This window comes from Diorhabda carinulata, chromosome 11, assembly GCF_026250575.1.
Source record: "Diorhabda carinulata isolate Delta chromosome 11, icDioCari1.1, whole genome shotgun sequence".
In the NCBI taxonomy this organism is placed as follows: domain Eukaryota; kingdom Metazoa; phylum Arthropoda; class Insecta; order Coleoptera; family Chrysomelidae; genus Diorhabda; species Diorhabda carinulata.
In genome coordinates, this window is record NC_079470.1 from 10,148,389 (window position 1) to 10,165,147 (window position 16,759).

The 16,759-nt window shown below is 33.5% G+C and overlaps 1 protein-coding gene across 1 annotated transcript in view; it reads right to left on the reverse strand.

The window, feature by feature from the left end:
- Positions 1 to 362: 362 nt before the first annotated feature.
- LOC130899709 (transmembrane protein 198) overlaps positions 363 to 16,759 on the reverse strand; it is a 45,709-nt gene continuing 29,312 nt past the window's right edge. Inside the window, exons 4-8 of the mRNA XM_057809849.1 lie at positions 10,503 to 10,613; positions 8,602 to 8,829; positions 8,233 to 8,469; positions 8,023 to 8,156; positions 363 to 7,879 (exon numbers count right to left, since the gene is read on the reverse strand). Coding sequence (XP_057665832.1) covers positions 7,715 to 7,879; positions 8,023 to 8,156; positions 8,233 to 8,469; positions 8,602 to 8,829; positions 10,503 to 10,613 — 875 coding nt within the window. The 3' untranslated portion in view covers positions 363 to 7,714. The remainder of the gene's footprint in view (positions 7,880 to 8,022; positions 8,157 to 8,232; positions 8,470 to 8,601; positions 8,830 to 10,502; positions 10,614 to 16,759) is intronic.

The following is a 16,759-nucleotide window of genomic DNA, read 5'->3' on the forward strand; positions in this document are numbered from 1 at the left end:
AGAGTTACGGAAAGTTATTAGAGAAAAAACCTAACAACGGAACAGGTTTACAATACTGACGAATCTGGTTTATATCGGCGATTATTGCCAGATCATATTTTAGCCTCCGGCAATGAGTAGTCTGCTGCCGGAAGGAAAATGATGAAGATGAGGATGACATTAATGCCTTGTGCAAATGCGGCTGAAACCCATATACTTGAATTGCTTGTTGTAGGGAAATAAAAGACCTGTGGGCGTTTAAATCAACGTCTTTCTGTTTGTTATCGTGCACAAAAAAATGCTTGGGTTACGAAAGACTTGTTTCTTGAGTGGTTTAAAACGAAATTCGTTCCCGCGGTTCGTCGCCATCTTTTTTCCGTTAATTTGCCTCCTCTGACCTTGCAGAATGCGAACAGATTTTATGTGACAGAATAAAAAACCAAATAATTAGTTAGATTAGGTACATATAATTACAGCGTTACATATATTTAAATCTTGAAACAAGATGGATATTAACAAACAATATTAGAGACAAGATTAAAAAAATTTTAAGTTGAACGATTGAGTATTGAAAACCGTTCTTATCATCTTTTATATCGATTCTAAAACTGATTTTTAAAATAATCCAGCGATCTATGACTTCTGAAATATTATTTGTACTCTATTTGAGTAGATAGAAACAAATATGAAATAAACACCCTACGTGGAAGCACTTATTTAAACTATACTTTTTACCATATATAATCTTGTTGGGCCCTTTTATAGTCTTCTTCATCAAGTAATAATGCATATTCTGAGATTCTGCATCCAATAATGCAAAAGAATAATTTTTTTCAACAGCACGGTTGTCATTCCATTTTAAAAACACAAATATGAATTAAATAAATTTAAAAATGATGCCTACATAACCTCAATACTAAAGTTTGTGTTTAAAATGTAGTTTTAAAGCACATTTGTCTGGTGTTCGAAGGACGAGGAAAAACACAAGTGTGTTTAATGCACAGACCAAAACCTGCGTTTGAACTATTTTCCACGCATATGCTCGATTGGGTCCTAAAATTGTGCAAAGACAGGGAATCATTTCCCAATTTGAAAATTTCATGACAAGAACTGGTGTTTAACTTCCTGATCTTATCGATAATCAGGTTCTCTTATTGTCTCATACATTCCATACAGTAAAGTAAGTATATAATACATTATAAATAATTCAAAATCGTTTATCACTGTTCAAATTTTATTATATACATTCAATTTTAAGGTTATGTTTACTAGCGAACCAGCGTCATGTTGGCGTTCATTCTGTACTCCGCTTTAAAGATATCTTCAGTGATTATTATCTTGCAACTATCAATTTCCCAAAATATAACAGATACAGATCTACTCGTTAGGAATGAAATCTTGATCACAATATCTACATTACGGCAACAAGATGGAACTTCATTCCTCCAAAAATTAGATCAGATACAACCTTTATTAAGCACTTTTCTCTTGAAGCTCCTCAAGATAAATCCTAGTAGTAATAAGGGGAGTGAGAATTGGTCTTACCAAATATACTCATGATTGTTTTAAGTAATCAAACAACCAACCATTTCATTCGATTTGCAACTGTAACATCAACATTAAAAAAATCCAACAATACACAGATAGAAGATAGTGGGCGAACTTTAAAGCAAATCTGCGAGAGTTTCTTCAATTTCTAAAAGATGCCCAGTTATAGAACAAAATCCCTTGCTCAATTTATTCATATATCTAACTACAATTCTACCACAAACGCTGGTATTGTGATTATGATTTTTTTGTTTTCCTAGAAGTATGTTTCTTGGAAGATGTCTTCACAGGTCTGACTGATCTTTTGTCACAGACCATTGGACCAGAACTAAATATATGTCAATAGAGTTAAGTTTTAATTAACAAGATCAGCAAAATCATACTAATACATTTTCATAGTGAAAATTTTTTACATAAATTAAAAAATTAGCCTAAACATTGAATTTTAGCCTTTGTCTAGGAATATCAAATAAAAACATAAAATGATTAAGAGTGCATTTGTATCAATGTATCAAAAATGATTTTTGGGAAACGACAGTCTTGAATACTCTCTGTCAACCCATTTATATGTTTCTCTTTACAACCATTTCAAAATCACGCTTATTTACAGTAAAAATCACTGTCTATATAAAATATTTTTCACGAGTACATATATCACTCATTAATAATATTCAGTACATTATTAATTGTAAAATTATTAATATTTCACCAAAAATCCTTAATGTTTAGTAACCTGGATTAAAGATTTCAGATGAATTAAATGGAACCATCTTCAACAATTTATATTGAACACACTATTTACTACCAATAAACAAACATAATTATACTCTCTGAGATGCGTTTGACTTCAACTCTCTGAAGAGGATAACTGTGTTACTAAAACGATTGAGTGGTATTAAACAATGGGTTTAGTATGTTTGAAATTAAGGATAAATTCTCGGTAATCAAAAGGTTTTATATAGTAAATATTCTACATATACCAGTACATAGATTTTTGATTTGCTATCAGGTATTTGTTACGTCTTCAATCCTTTTGGCAGTATATTTTACAGTTTGTGACAAGAAAATAGCAAGAAAAAATTTTACATTTTTGTCACATCCTGTAGATATAAAATGTAGCGATAAATGACGAATTAAATATGCGTCAATGTTTTTTCTGATTCAAAATCTACTTAATGTTTGAACTAAAGATACCGGCAGAATTTAATTAGCCATTTGTCATACTACAACTAAGATTTTTCAAAAATATTTTCATACTCTATTTCGATATGAAAGGAAATGAATTTAAATCAAAATCATTCTACATTGTTGAGATAATGCATGTTGGCAATATATTTTCTGTCACTTCTAAGTACATTGGAACCAAAATTGGTTTCGAATAACAAATAGTACATAAAACATTTGGAATACATCAAATTGTTATTGATCTATTGACCAGTATCATTTTTATTTTTTTATACAATTCTCAGTTTTTTATGTTTTAATAATGATAAGGTCAAAGAACAAATAAATCATGGCGATGACAGCTTACAGAAGGCATTTTCAATTTACTTTGGCAGATTTGGAAAACCGAGAAAATGCCAGAAGCATGAAGAAATGCCATTATATTACCCATTTTCAAGAAGGGAGACAAAACATTGTGTGAAAATTATAGAGGAATTACTGGCTGTTATGACTATGAGATACCAATACAGATCCTCTTTATCATCAATGCTTAGGTTATGCTGATGATGTGACGTTGACAGCGAGAAGTAGAAGAAAGCTTGAAGAAACCACAATACAACTAATAACAGCAGTAGAAGAGATAGCCTCCTCACACAATAATGACAAAATAAAGAACAAATGTGGTACATAAACATGATGAGATGTTAATAGAATTTGAGGAAGTAGAAAATTTCATATATTGGTGTGTACTACTAGATAATAAATGCCAAGAAGAAAAGGAAATCGAACTAAGAATTGCCAGGTAGTCTTAGAAGAATATTAACATCGAACATACCTAACACGCCTGTGAAACCTGGATAATGGTGAACGAAACTGAACAGAAACTGGAAATCTGGGAGAGGAAAATACTAGAAGATTTTTTGGAGGAAAACAGACATGTTTAGGATGGGAGATAAGATCATACCATGAAAATTGCACACTTTTCAATGAGTCACCAATCAGAGCGTTTATAAAGACAAGGTTACAAAATGGCTAGGTCACTTAAAACGAATGGATTAAGAGAGACTCTTGCAACGAGTTGCATCGAAGATACCGAGGGTAAGAGGAAAAGAGGTAGATCGAAAGGATGGTGGAGGGAAATAGTGGAAGGAGACCTTAGAGAGAAAATTATCCAGAGCTGGAGAGAAAAAGTAAGGGACCGGAAGAAGTAAAGATGAAATTAACAAGGCTATGGACCTTCTTGTTAATGATATGCTCATCTACCAAAAAGTTTCACAAAAAATTATAGAATTAGAAAAAACATTTTTTTTTTAAACAAACTTTGAGTATATGCCCAAATCTATTGCAAAAACGTTGTATCGAGTAGGAGTGAAATTATTCACTAGCTGTAAACTATTGCTATAAATGAATATAATTTTGTGGAAAATATTTTTGAAACTAAATTTAAATATGATCTGATCACCCACAAAACATTGATTTTTACATGAGTAACAACGAAGTAGAGGTGTAAAAGTAACGAAAAAAATTGTAACCATATGTATTCGTTACTAAAACAAATTAGTACTCATTACTATAGTATCGTTACTTTATTAGTTACTTCTGATACTTCATAACGTGCTATTCTAGAGCAACGAATAGTAGGTATGACGTCGCGGTGTCGCAATATTCGTAATTTGCAGAAAACTAAATAATACATTACATACCAAGCTGCCTAAGGTACATTTTTCCACTTTTCTGTATTTTGAATCAGACTTGGATTCAAGTTAGTCTAGTAGGCAATACTATTTAAAAAATTCCGAATACATACGGTTTGCTACAGCTCTACAACGCAGTTTTTATTATTGTATTTTGAAGCATATTAAGTATAAGTAGAAAATTTATTTTTCATGTTTGTTCTTATAATCGCGTTTAATAATCTTCAAATGGAATTATTCGCTCCCAGAAACAGTACTACGTAAAATATTTGTGTTGTAATTTATACAGTGTGTCCCATATAAAACCAAGAAACATTTAACATTCGTAGTATAAAGTGTAGATACTAGACAAAATATTAGAAGAATAAAGAAAATTATAACTTGTCAGGGGAAATTACATTCTAATAGTTGGTATTTGGCATTATTCTTCCGCGAAACATTTATTGATCTCAAAATCAGACAAATTTGTTTGGCGTTTATCGTTTTTCAGGATATTTTTTGGCATCTTAAAGTACCGAAGATCCTTAAAATTTGATAATTTGCGGTCGTATTTCCTATTGGTGTTATTGCTAACCAAAATCTACTTACAATACTGGAAAAAAATTATAATGTAGCAACAATATATAATATCTTATTTTCTGAAGAAATGTTGTTAAATGAAATGTAGTGTGGGACAATCGTTAGACAGGATTACTAATAACATCCAAGTGAATAATAAATAAATAAAATTCATTAGTTGGTATTTCTACTTACACTACCACTTATTTCAAACCTTAGTTACAAATATAATTGAGATTACTCCGTTAGAATTCTTCTATTATAATTATTGTACCTCTATCTTAACGATGGATGACTTCTGGTAGGAAATATTTTCTACGGTGTAAGTTTGGTCTAGTGAAACACATATTTGACGTCGATAGACTCAACTCGACCTCTTTAGTCATTCGAAGGAACTTAAGACTTTAGCATTATTATTACCATAATTTTTTAAAGGCAGACAAAACTAGGGCCGTAACCCTCTCCAACAATTTTTTTTAAATAGGATAGTACCACTTGTGTCACCTTTTTATGAATGTTATAAAAAAAGAATCTACCCATATACTTTTTCTAAGGTCCACCAAACTACCTATTGATCAGGCTATTTAAAGAATAACATTTCGGACTCTAATATTGTAATATAAAAATCTAGTTACTACTACCAAAAACAATTAAAAATTCAAGTACTACGCCTCATTTCTAAGGATAAAAAATTGTATTCTTGAGAAAATGTTGGGTTTTTCGTACAGGAAATAATGGGACTGAACAAGACTCCGTAAAAGACTTGAAATATTGAAATTCCAAAGATGATCTGAATTTATTAGTTTGATTTTTAAATATCTGAAATAAATCTCAATTACTCCTAGGGACGCCAGACATAAATTTCAACAGAGAAATTGAAATAAAGTGGAAAGAAAGGAACACTATTCAGTTGTATATTGTTTTACCGACTAGAAAGACACAAGGACACACATAAAATGACTTAGGAGAATTGAAAGCAATGAAAGTGAGAAAAAAAGTTATTCAGACATTAGGACAAAATAAAAACATTACTGAAATTAACATAAAATATCCACAAACACTATGGTACCGCATGCACAACAAGTGGATTAAAAACCTTGCTAAGCACTGTTACACGTTCCCCTGGCAAAACTTTCACACGAAGAGGAAATACAAGGTTAGAGGTCAAGAAATTGTAAGCTTCTAAACTCTTATAATGCTTCATAACTTCCTTGGTCGTAAAGCTTGTGCGGAAAACTAGGTACTTCAATATGTTTAATTAGGTCACGCGTGGCCATTGGCCCTTATCTTCGTACCGCAGCTCAAACGGTTCACAATCACACTCCTGACTTCTGATAGCGCTCACGGTCGTGATGAGTCAATTTCTCATTATATCCCCTCATCAAAGCCATACTTTATCAAACAATAGTTACTAGCAATGCTTCGATATGTCATCTCTCCTCGAAACGCATCAACAACATGGCTGACGCCTTGTTGTTTAGACTGTTCAATAGATGGCGCTCGCGCCGCCCTGCCGGGGCCTCGTGTACACAAAGGATAGAGTCCAAACCTTATCTAGTATTTTTCAGAAATGCGGATTTTCAAATAAAACTAATATAATTCAAAACTCTTTATGTCGACAGAAGGTGAAATCCAACAATATTTACAGTTTTTACTGTAGTTTTAAAACCACGATAAGCACAATATGTACTTAATTATAAAATAAGAAGTAAACCGTTTTCACATTTTTTTATATGACCTTGAAAGAGGGACGGATGTGTTTTAAACAAATGTTAGTGGTAAATTGAGGCAACTCAACTATTTATTTATGTATATGTGGAACTTCCTTTTAATTGCCAAACTACTTCATAGTCTTTTATACTATATCTTGTACTTATCATTAGGAATAGCTTCGATGACTATGAAAACACAAAACAAAACTTAATAAGTTTCAATTCACTTCGATAGCTTGCTGAAGTCTACCGGTGTACGTCCAAAATCGAACCGATTTTCTGTCTCGTCTATACAATTAATTTCCACAAAAAGGATTAAATATCCAAATACCTAGTTCCATCATTCAAATTGGTTAATACCTGAAACTTTTTTTGCTTGAAGGATTTTGACCACGATACTTCTTGAATTTTGCCCATGTGCGTCTCCACTCACTTGATAGCAACAGGTTAACTAAGACAAATAAATATTTTTTATTTGAACCTGTGTAACTTTAATAACCTTTCATTTATTTTAAATGTTTGATTGATAGCAAATTTGTCTTTGGTATTGGTTTTCACTACATAGAATAAAGAAGTATAATAAATGAAAATTTACGTCTTCCCATATTCTTGTTCCCGACATACCAATAAAACTCTAGATCTCGGTTGAAATAAAGTGTGGAATAAAATTATCTAAACACGATTACTACCAGAACATTTTTAAAATAATTTTCTACATCAAGTTCATATTTATCAATAACCAGTTAGTTTTTACAATATTTTTTACAATTCCTATATATCTAGTAACTATTTCTAGTGATAAATGTAGAAAATAACTGGTATTTCAATAATTTTCTTTGTTATATACATATTTTTGCTCCTCGACGAAAATACTACAGGACTAATATCAGGATTAGATTGTTTTGTGGGACTATTTAGCAAATTGTCATCTTTTTATGGAACATCTACTACATCGAAGAAAAATGTCACTTATTGTCTTAAAGCTTGAAATTGTTTAAAACGATTTGAAAATCTAATTAACTTCCGATGAAAGAAAATGCAATTTTATTGCATAAATTTTCATCGTCGAGCATTTATTTCTGTCTGACTATCATCTTCACTTTCCGTTAAAGCTGCCAGTTGAGTATCGGGTAATATAGTAAGATGAGTCGCATCCGATTGGAGGGTACTACATTCTCCTTGACTATCATTGTTTTCTTTTTTTTGGAGTTGTTGCACAAAATTCTAAAAGATAAATATTTTATAATATCTCGATATTTAATAGGATACAACAAATAGTAAAGTGAGTAGTTCATTATTTGTGATTTGATGTAAAGCAGGTACCGAGTAAAATACCACAATACAACTATAGATTTTTTTAAACTAACCTGACTTATCACATCACCATGAGCTGTACGAACTTGATAAAGATATCTATATTTTTTCTGTTTCATTTCAGCTCTTTCAGCTCGTGTCACCACCCTCGTAGGTGCCGCTCTAGATTTTTTTCTACCAGCCTTCACTGAAATAAATACACATATTTAAAAAAAAAAATACAAAATTAACAGTATAAAAATGTCACGTAGGATAATACATACCGTCTTCGTGGTGAATACCTCTTCCGGTAATTCCAAACTGAATTATCAATCCAGCCAGTACGAACGAAGGCCAAGCTCCGAGCACTATCCAAGAAAACCAACACGGAGGAGGTTGGACAGGTCTCAAAGACACCCTTTGCCACAGCCAAGATACCATTGACAATTTTTCTACGAAATAATCAATGGCTATAGATAATGTTGCTCCACCATATAAACTTGAGCCAAGTATTGTGAGACCTGCGGTAAAATTTGCACTTATAATAATGATTTCTTCACTGGCTGTATACTTTCAGTTTTATTTTACTTTGGGCCGTTAAAGAACTTTCAAATGGTGAAATATTAACATTAGAAATATATAAATTCACTTACTTTTTCTAAAGTACAAATTAAAAATAGCAACCGTTAGCGCAGAACAGAGTAAGACACCAACACACAACCATACAGATCCCTTCGGTGACGTTTCCACAAAATGATCAGCCGTAAATAAGCCAGCAAGGCCTAGAAGAACTCCTGTATGTAGACCACTCATGAACAAGCCTACATACTGTACCAACATCGTTATCAGTCCAAATAAGACGCCAGCCAATAAGGAGACGCCTAAAAATAATAGTTATTGATTATAAATATATACTACATACAGTGTGTTGCTGTAAAATTACACTAAATCATATTGAAAAAAATAAAAGATTTTTAAGGCCGCTTAACATGTTTTTTTAAGGTCCAAATATTGCATATGATGAATGTTGCATTGACCAAATCAATTCTTTTTCTTTCCCGCTGCCAGTTCTACAAAAGTAAACAATTACCTAACTTGAAAATTTATTTACCACAGACAACGAAACTATTAGTTCAGCTGACGTTTGGTTTGTTTGTTGTTAACGTTCCACCAGGTACTAACCGTATTTTGAATGTTGGTTAGTCTTAATGATGATGTTATTATCTATATGTATTTCGCTAACACTTTCCATGGAATATAAACAATCTTCACAAGCAATTTTTATATGTTCACACGAACCTCTTAGCCGTGTTGTCTTAGGCACTGCAACTGAAGATGTAGCAGTCTTTTCAACATCTTCAATTGCTCTTTTTGGATAACGAATTATTAGAACAGATTTAACGGCAACGGGAAGGTTTTTTTATATCTGAGCCAGAATACATTTATTCTATCTTGAAATCTTGAGCCAGATTTTTGAAAAAGGTGTTTCATAAATCAGGAGATTCTGATCGTAATCCTGAAGTAAACAACCTACGTGTTGTTCCCAGTTATATTCATTACAATATGGTGAAAACTTGTCTTAGTCTTGTTACTCTGTTAGTAACGAACGAGTAACTGAAGCCTAATCTATCATTTACATTATTCGTTTACAGATTTTCACTTTTCAATGAACGAATGAGATTCGCTTTTATTAAAGTTTAATTTCCTGATAAAAACCTGACGGAAATCTGGACTAAAAATCATCATATTTCTCCATAGAATTGCAACAAAGACACCAAACCGATAAAGTTGGAATTACGATATAATGCAGACAAATAACTTCAGGCTGGATCAAATCGTCATGCAAAAATCTGGACTGTTAACAATAAGGGTTTGGATGCACACATCACTGAGCGGGAGCAGTGAATCGGTGACGAAATATTGGTACACAGACGGCTCCAGGAGGAATGACTTGGTTGGAGCAGGCTTCTGCGGAGGATACCCCAAAATAAGCGAATCTTTTTCGCTTGAGGAACACGCTGCTGTCTTCCAATCCGAGATATTCGCTGTGATGGAATGCGGATACTCGATACTCAAGCGACACCCCAGGAACTAAGTAATCTCTATATCTTCAGATAACAGAGCTGCTATACAAGCCATAACAGCTGAAAATGTGTGCACTAGGCTATTGCTGGAATGCGAGAAGTTCTCTGGTGAGTGAAGGCTACAAGAACCTGCTCGTTTGGATGCCCGGTCCATCAGACAACAAAGGCAATGGCTCTCTCAACGGTTTGCTTGCAAGATGGGCATCACGGGCGATCCGAAGTTCTGCTAGTGCATGGAGGTGGATGAAACGGCGGACTACGTCATTTGTGAGTGACCAGCACTCAAACGAGGGCGGTTCAAACACGTGGGCAAGCCTCACAGCTTGCCTAATAGCATCAAAGTGTTCAAGCTAAAACGCCTGATCGGCTTTTCAAAGGGCGTTTGGTAATGTCCAGTGGGGCACGACTGACCTATCTGAAGGCCCATGTGCTCAACTATGATATCATGCACACATATAAAACAACGTTACCTTCATTCCCGTATGTCGGCATTAAGTCTCCTTGTTGGCATATCAGATAAACTATACTCGACGCAAAAATAAATCCAGTTAAAAACATAACGGTTTTGAAACATCGGTATCCTGAAAAATAAAAAAATTATTGTCGTTTTTTAAATTAACATTTTATAAAGTCGTAAAAGATATATCGGTTTTATATTTACCCAACGGAGTTACATTTATTACCCATAAATTAAGTAGTTATTCTACTATAAAGTACGTTTACGGTGTTAAAAGCGTGAAATTGAGTAAAGAATTTTTCAATGGTTTTTTTTTTAAATATAGAAATTTATAATCTGTATTTATTTGCAGTAATGATTACATATTTACAAGGAAAGGTATTGAAATATCGTTTCAATCATTGTTCGTTGGTTATAATTATACAGGGTTAATATATAGTATGGAAACATTTAAATATCTCACAAACGAAACACGATAGGAACAATTTTTTAACACGTGTTGCATGATCGCCATGAGAGCTATGCAATGTTTTTTTTAATGGATTAACTTTGGGGAGAAAGTCTCTATAGGCAAGTTGGACGGTGGAGCTGAGCGTTAATTTGGACAGAGTACGGAGACGAATCGGTCTTGTCAAGACCGTCGGAGGAAAAATCGGACGGACCCACCCTTCTACTCTACTTTATACGTATAAAATCTACTCGTAATCGAATATAGTGCAAAAGCCAATTGCACTCTATCCAATCATCTTCTTGCGAGCAGTCAATTGTCAGGTACTGCCAATACAAGTGCCGATACCGCCCCACAGCGTTTATGCCGATATAGAAATAACGCCAATCCCGAACCGCCTAAATGACCCATAAGCCCCGTAATTGATTCGCAAAATAAAACCAAGCATCACCTCTCGGATTACTATCGCTCCTTTGGCTGCTAACAATGGCCTACGAACTCCTTGTTAATTACCTATATTTCTTCGAGAACTCCCTATCTACTTCTTCTTAAAGTGCCATCTTCGGACGAAGGTTGTCGACCATCATGACTGTATTTTTATTCACAGCTGCTCTGAATAATTGGTTTGATGTCCAGTTAAACCAATCCCTCATATTTCGAAGCCCTGATATTCTTCGTCGTCCTATGTCTCTCTTTCCCTACATAATCAATAATTCTCTTTGTGTTGCCATTTTGCGTAAAACTTCTTTATTTGCAATTCTATCTCTCCATGATATTCGTAGTATTCTTCTCAATATCCCCATTTCAAAGGCTTCCAGTTATTACATTATCGCTTTGTTTAAAGTATCGGAAAGATCCAGTATATGTAACATTTTATCATTCTCTTTTTCAATTCAATATCAAGGTTTTACATCGAAAGAAGTTTTTTATTTTATAAAATGAACTGCGAGCAATTTCAATTCTTACTTTTATCTCTTCAGTACTGTCATTTCTCGAATCAATTTGTATTTGTATTTCTGTACTTTTTCAATGTGGTTATTTCCAATTTGTAACTGTTCATTCTGATGTTACATTTTCGAAAAGTGCATGTATTTAGTTTTATTTAAATTCATGTTCGAATCTTCGAACTACAAAAGAGAGCTTTTACATATTTACTCGGACTAAACAGGAGGGGTCACTGCAGGAATTCTTTAAAAGATTAAAAATTCTGATTCTTCCTTATTCATCTTTGAATTCTTTGCCTAATTCTTCTCCAATTTCAGAAAGATCGTTGCACGGCTATCCACTTAGGAACGCGGAGCACGACCTTTACCTACCCAAGGTTACTAGAATAATAAAGGTTTGTGACATGCGCATGTTTTTGTAAACAAACGATCAGCTGCTAGAGCACCAGCAACGTCATTATGTTTACATTTTTGTTTTGTTTATATCTCTTGCTGATCTGGCTATACAAACGAATATATTTCACAAACCTTCTATTATTCTCGTAACCTGTACTTACCTACTCCACGTTCAGAATTAGTTGAGGGCTCAATATTTTACAATGCAAAAAAAATGCAAATCACTTGCCAATTGCATTCCGCAAAAATTTAAGGGTATATTTACTGGAAAGTGCCTTCTATTCTGTAAAGGATTTCTATTCTAATAATAATATTTAATTCTGGATATGCTGCATACTGTTTTAATTTTTGGTATGGGCTTATTTACTAATTATTACCTATACTTTGGTTACTCATTATGGTTTTATTCTGTATATTAAAATTTTATTTCATTTGTTTTATCTTTATTTAGTTATTTTCATGTTTGTTTTTTAGTTTTTACAAGCTTTTGTCTACAAATTTTAACAATTTTTTGATAATAAAGCATCTCTCGTCTGGTTATGATAAAATGTCTATTAGTTTGAGGTCTCTGTAATCTAACTCCCTTATCGCCATTAAATGCCATCCATTCCAAACTCATCCCGTTGCTAGTGGGTTTTCTGCGGTTTTCCTGTAACCTGACAAACTACCGACGACAGAGGATACCGTACTCACCCTTATACACACCCCCTACTCGATACACTCCAAAAGCTGTTATTTTTGAGCCATTTTAATTAGTTCTGGTTATTTTCAGTTTCAATTTCAAATTTAATCCCTCGCGTGATAGTAGGAGGACGTATATACGATGGGCGAGTCTCAAACGAAAAGAAGTTCTGTCAAAAATCACCTCAATCCCAGGCCTGCAGAGGACAATTTTTTCTATATCATGGTCATAATGAAATAACACAAAGAGTTTCTTTTTCAAATAGATCAACTTTATTATGTCCAAATACATTTTAAATGTATTGTAGGGTTTTTACGGAAAGTAAAATACACAGAATAGAAACAAGTAACGAAAAACTCAGCAACGAACCGTCAAAATATGTATTCTAGTATTATAGCTTGATTTAAATAGGTGTCGCTAGAAAACAATGTCCGTTGTCATAATTATGAAATCAGACAAAAATTGAATTGTACCTCGTCGGTGAAGTAAATAGACACAGGCACTCACAGTTACCGCAGTTTAGGCTCACTTAAGAATATACGGATAAGAATTTTATTTCCATAACGGCCCTCATACTAGACCAATTTAAGCATGCATTCCATACATTTTCCGACCAACGCATTGTTTATTAGTTTCCTGAAATTTTTTCTGAAAATATCTAGAGCCCTCGATCGAGTGCTCGGTTCGATGTACATTTTAAGCAGATTGCTTAAATTTCATAACTTTATGTATTCAAATCATGTTCTAAGGCCCGATTGAAATTTCTATAATGTATAATAAAGTATACGGTTTTGTATCGTGTAGAGTGGTCAATAATTAATTTTCAACCGCATAGCTGGTGGTGTTCGAGATATATAGGAAAGCCTGTATGCAGATTATGTTAATTGTCATATAAATTTGAAAAATATAATCGTCGGTAGAATCGTCAGCAATAGGTTTTATAAACTTGACATTATTAAATTTCTTCTGTCTTGGATCCATTCGAAATCTTCGTATGCACGCGCATTACAGTTCCATACAAATTATTCTCGAATGTATAGGTAAGTACTTTAACGTTTTCTCCATGTCATATTCAATCATATCTTGCATCCCATACGTTGTCAAATGAGTCTCTCTTAAATTATCTAAAACATCTGCTAGAAAAAGAATATGGATGCGCAAATATACGAATATCTCCATATTCCTCAAGTGTTTAACACTGAAAGATTGCCAAACGTTTTTAGAACGCTCATATTCATCATCAGTTTCATTCGCATCGTTTATTGTATTGTATCGACGGTCATTTATCATACCTTTGCGTATTAATATTTGTTAAATTGATGATTGCTTTGTTTTTAATTTTCAAATTAGTGGTGTTCAATGTTTTACCGACAACATCTTAGACTTGATCCCAAAAAACGTAAGGGATAAATAAAAATAAATTTTATGTTTGTGTCAGAGTCGTGTTGTGTGGTAATAAGCTGGTAATACATAGTTTAAATGGTGATATTTGGACTTATTTAAAAATGATAATGATAAATATCAGCCATATTTTCCCATCACAACAATCTAGTGATAACATATAGTATCAAAAAGATATGGCTACCCCTAATTACACCCTGGCTGTATGTAACTAACGAGAGGTGTATAAGATGTCGAGGAGCATTAAAATGGCCGCTATGGCCACCGAACTTTAGATTTTGTATTATGAAAATAGAAATCATCAGATTTACAAACTCTACAAGATTATGCAGTTGAATGATTTGGACTAAGTAACGGTTAGGTAATTATTATACACTCTTTTTAATGATGGTCAATGTTATTGCAACTTGATTCTGATTGAGCTGGATGCTCAGCAACTCATTAACTGCGCCCCCTATGAAGGACAATTTACGGATTATAGTACCGATTACGGAGCCCATCTCATGTGCCTAGCAAAGAAGCGTACATATATCTGTTTCCTTGATTTAGATCTCTTGCACTTCTTCTCACAAGATGCCCGCTCCAACATTCCGAAGACGATTAATACGCGGGTTGGGGTTTTCTTTGGATCGTTTGGATCTTGGGCACTAAACATCTTGCGTAAGGCATCGTCTTGAGGTGCTTTGCTATATACCAGTAGTCAGTTTTCAATCAGTTGATCAGACTTAGCTGATTTCTTTCGAGTCTGTCCCATGCTGGTGGTTTCCAGCCAAAAAGCTGTCTCGCGCTATTCTGTTCCTTTTACTTTTGATAAAACGATCCGGTACGGAATTTATGGATATGCCGGTCTCCATAAATTCCGTATTTGATCGTTTCATGCACTTTCCACTAGCCTGTCTTCCCTTTTATTCGTTTACTTATTTCCCTGTGGTACCAAACAACGGTCGCGCCCTTATATTAGAATCTAATCGAGTTCTGTCCTATGGTTTAGCCCCATGTCCATACTGTGCTGATCGCTAAAGACCTTGTGATTAATATTTAGATTCGGAGGTCTCACGATTATATTGGTCTCCATAGCAAGCGTGTGACTAATTTTAGTTGCTGTCCTAATGGCGAGCAACGCTAGTTAATAGACCTTATCAACAGATTTGACATTTATTTTCTTTTTCAAGGCAGTCCACTACACGCAGCTGATTTCTAATTGATCAATGGGATTAAGATAGCGGTATAGATCTATCTAAAAGCAATGAGGTCTACGGCTTTATGTTTCACCAACCATATTCGTAAACTCAAAAATTGTTTGATGCTTTTCGGGCCTGCTTATTAATGTGGCTTCTCCAGTTGAGCTTTTTGTGCAGTGTAACACCGAAATAGTGTCTTAAAGATCGATGGAGCTCATGAAAAATGTTATTTTATTAGAAGAAGTATTGTAATTAACATTAACGGAGGGTTATAGTCAATAGGTAATAGGAGTTATAATGTTATTAGAAAACACATTTTGGGGCTTCGAGATACGCTTTTTATAACAACTCTGTGTATTTTATTTGGCAGCACCACCAAAACTTGTAATAATATGTCTCTATATTTACCATAGAAACTGATATAAAACACCGGGTATTTTATTTATTTGATTCTTAGGAACACCTTATTTTGTTTCAACGCGAAAATATGATCATATGGCAAATAACGAATATAAAATTTTTGTTTATATCTTTTCCCGTTAAAAAATATACATACTTTAAACTAGACCTTTAAAAAGTAACTGAGTATTATTTATATGCAAGATATGTGCGATTCAAACCAACAATCACAATTTTAATAAATATTCTTAACTATGAACTAAATGAAATATTTCATATTTCAGTAGTAAATTTAAAGTTTTTTATTGCCTTTAGTTTGAGACAAAAGAAGCTCTCACATGTAATCAATCATGGGGATTTGACAATTTCTTGTACAAAGATTTTGGCAATCAGCAAAGTAATAAATCAGTAAGTTTAGAAAGTGCTTAGATAACGAGTCTTCCAATTCAATTATACGTTACAAAACAACGAAAGAGCTTCATACAAAAGCCAAAATAAAAAATTCCTAGGATCCTAAGACGACTTGGTGAAATAATATTATGAAATGTTATACAGTGTATTTCCTTTCTAGGATAGGGTTTCGTATTCCAGATAAAGGGCAGAGAAGAAAAAATTATGCACATTTATCACGATTTTTCCGCAAACTGGCAACATTTATTGAAATTTTGTACGAATATGTTTTGGAAGCTGATACATCCCTCTCATCGAGGGCGCCAGTTACACGGTTCGTACCAAGTAGTATTGAACATAACTTTTTTAATATTATGAATATTGCTTACAATTTTTGACTGAACAAACCCCAAATATTTCTCAGTTTTC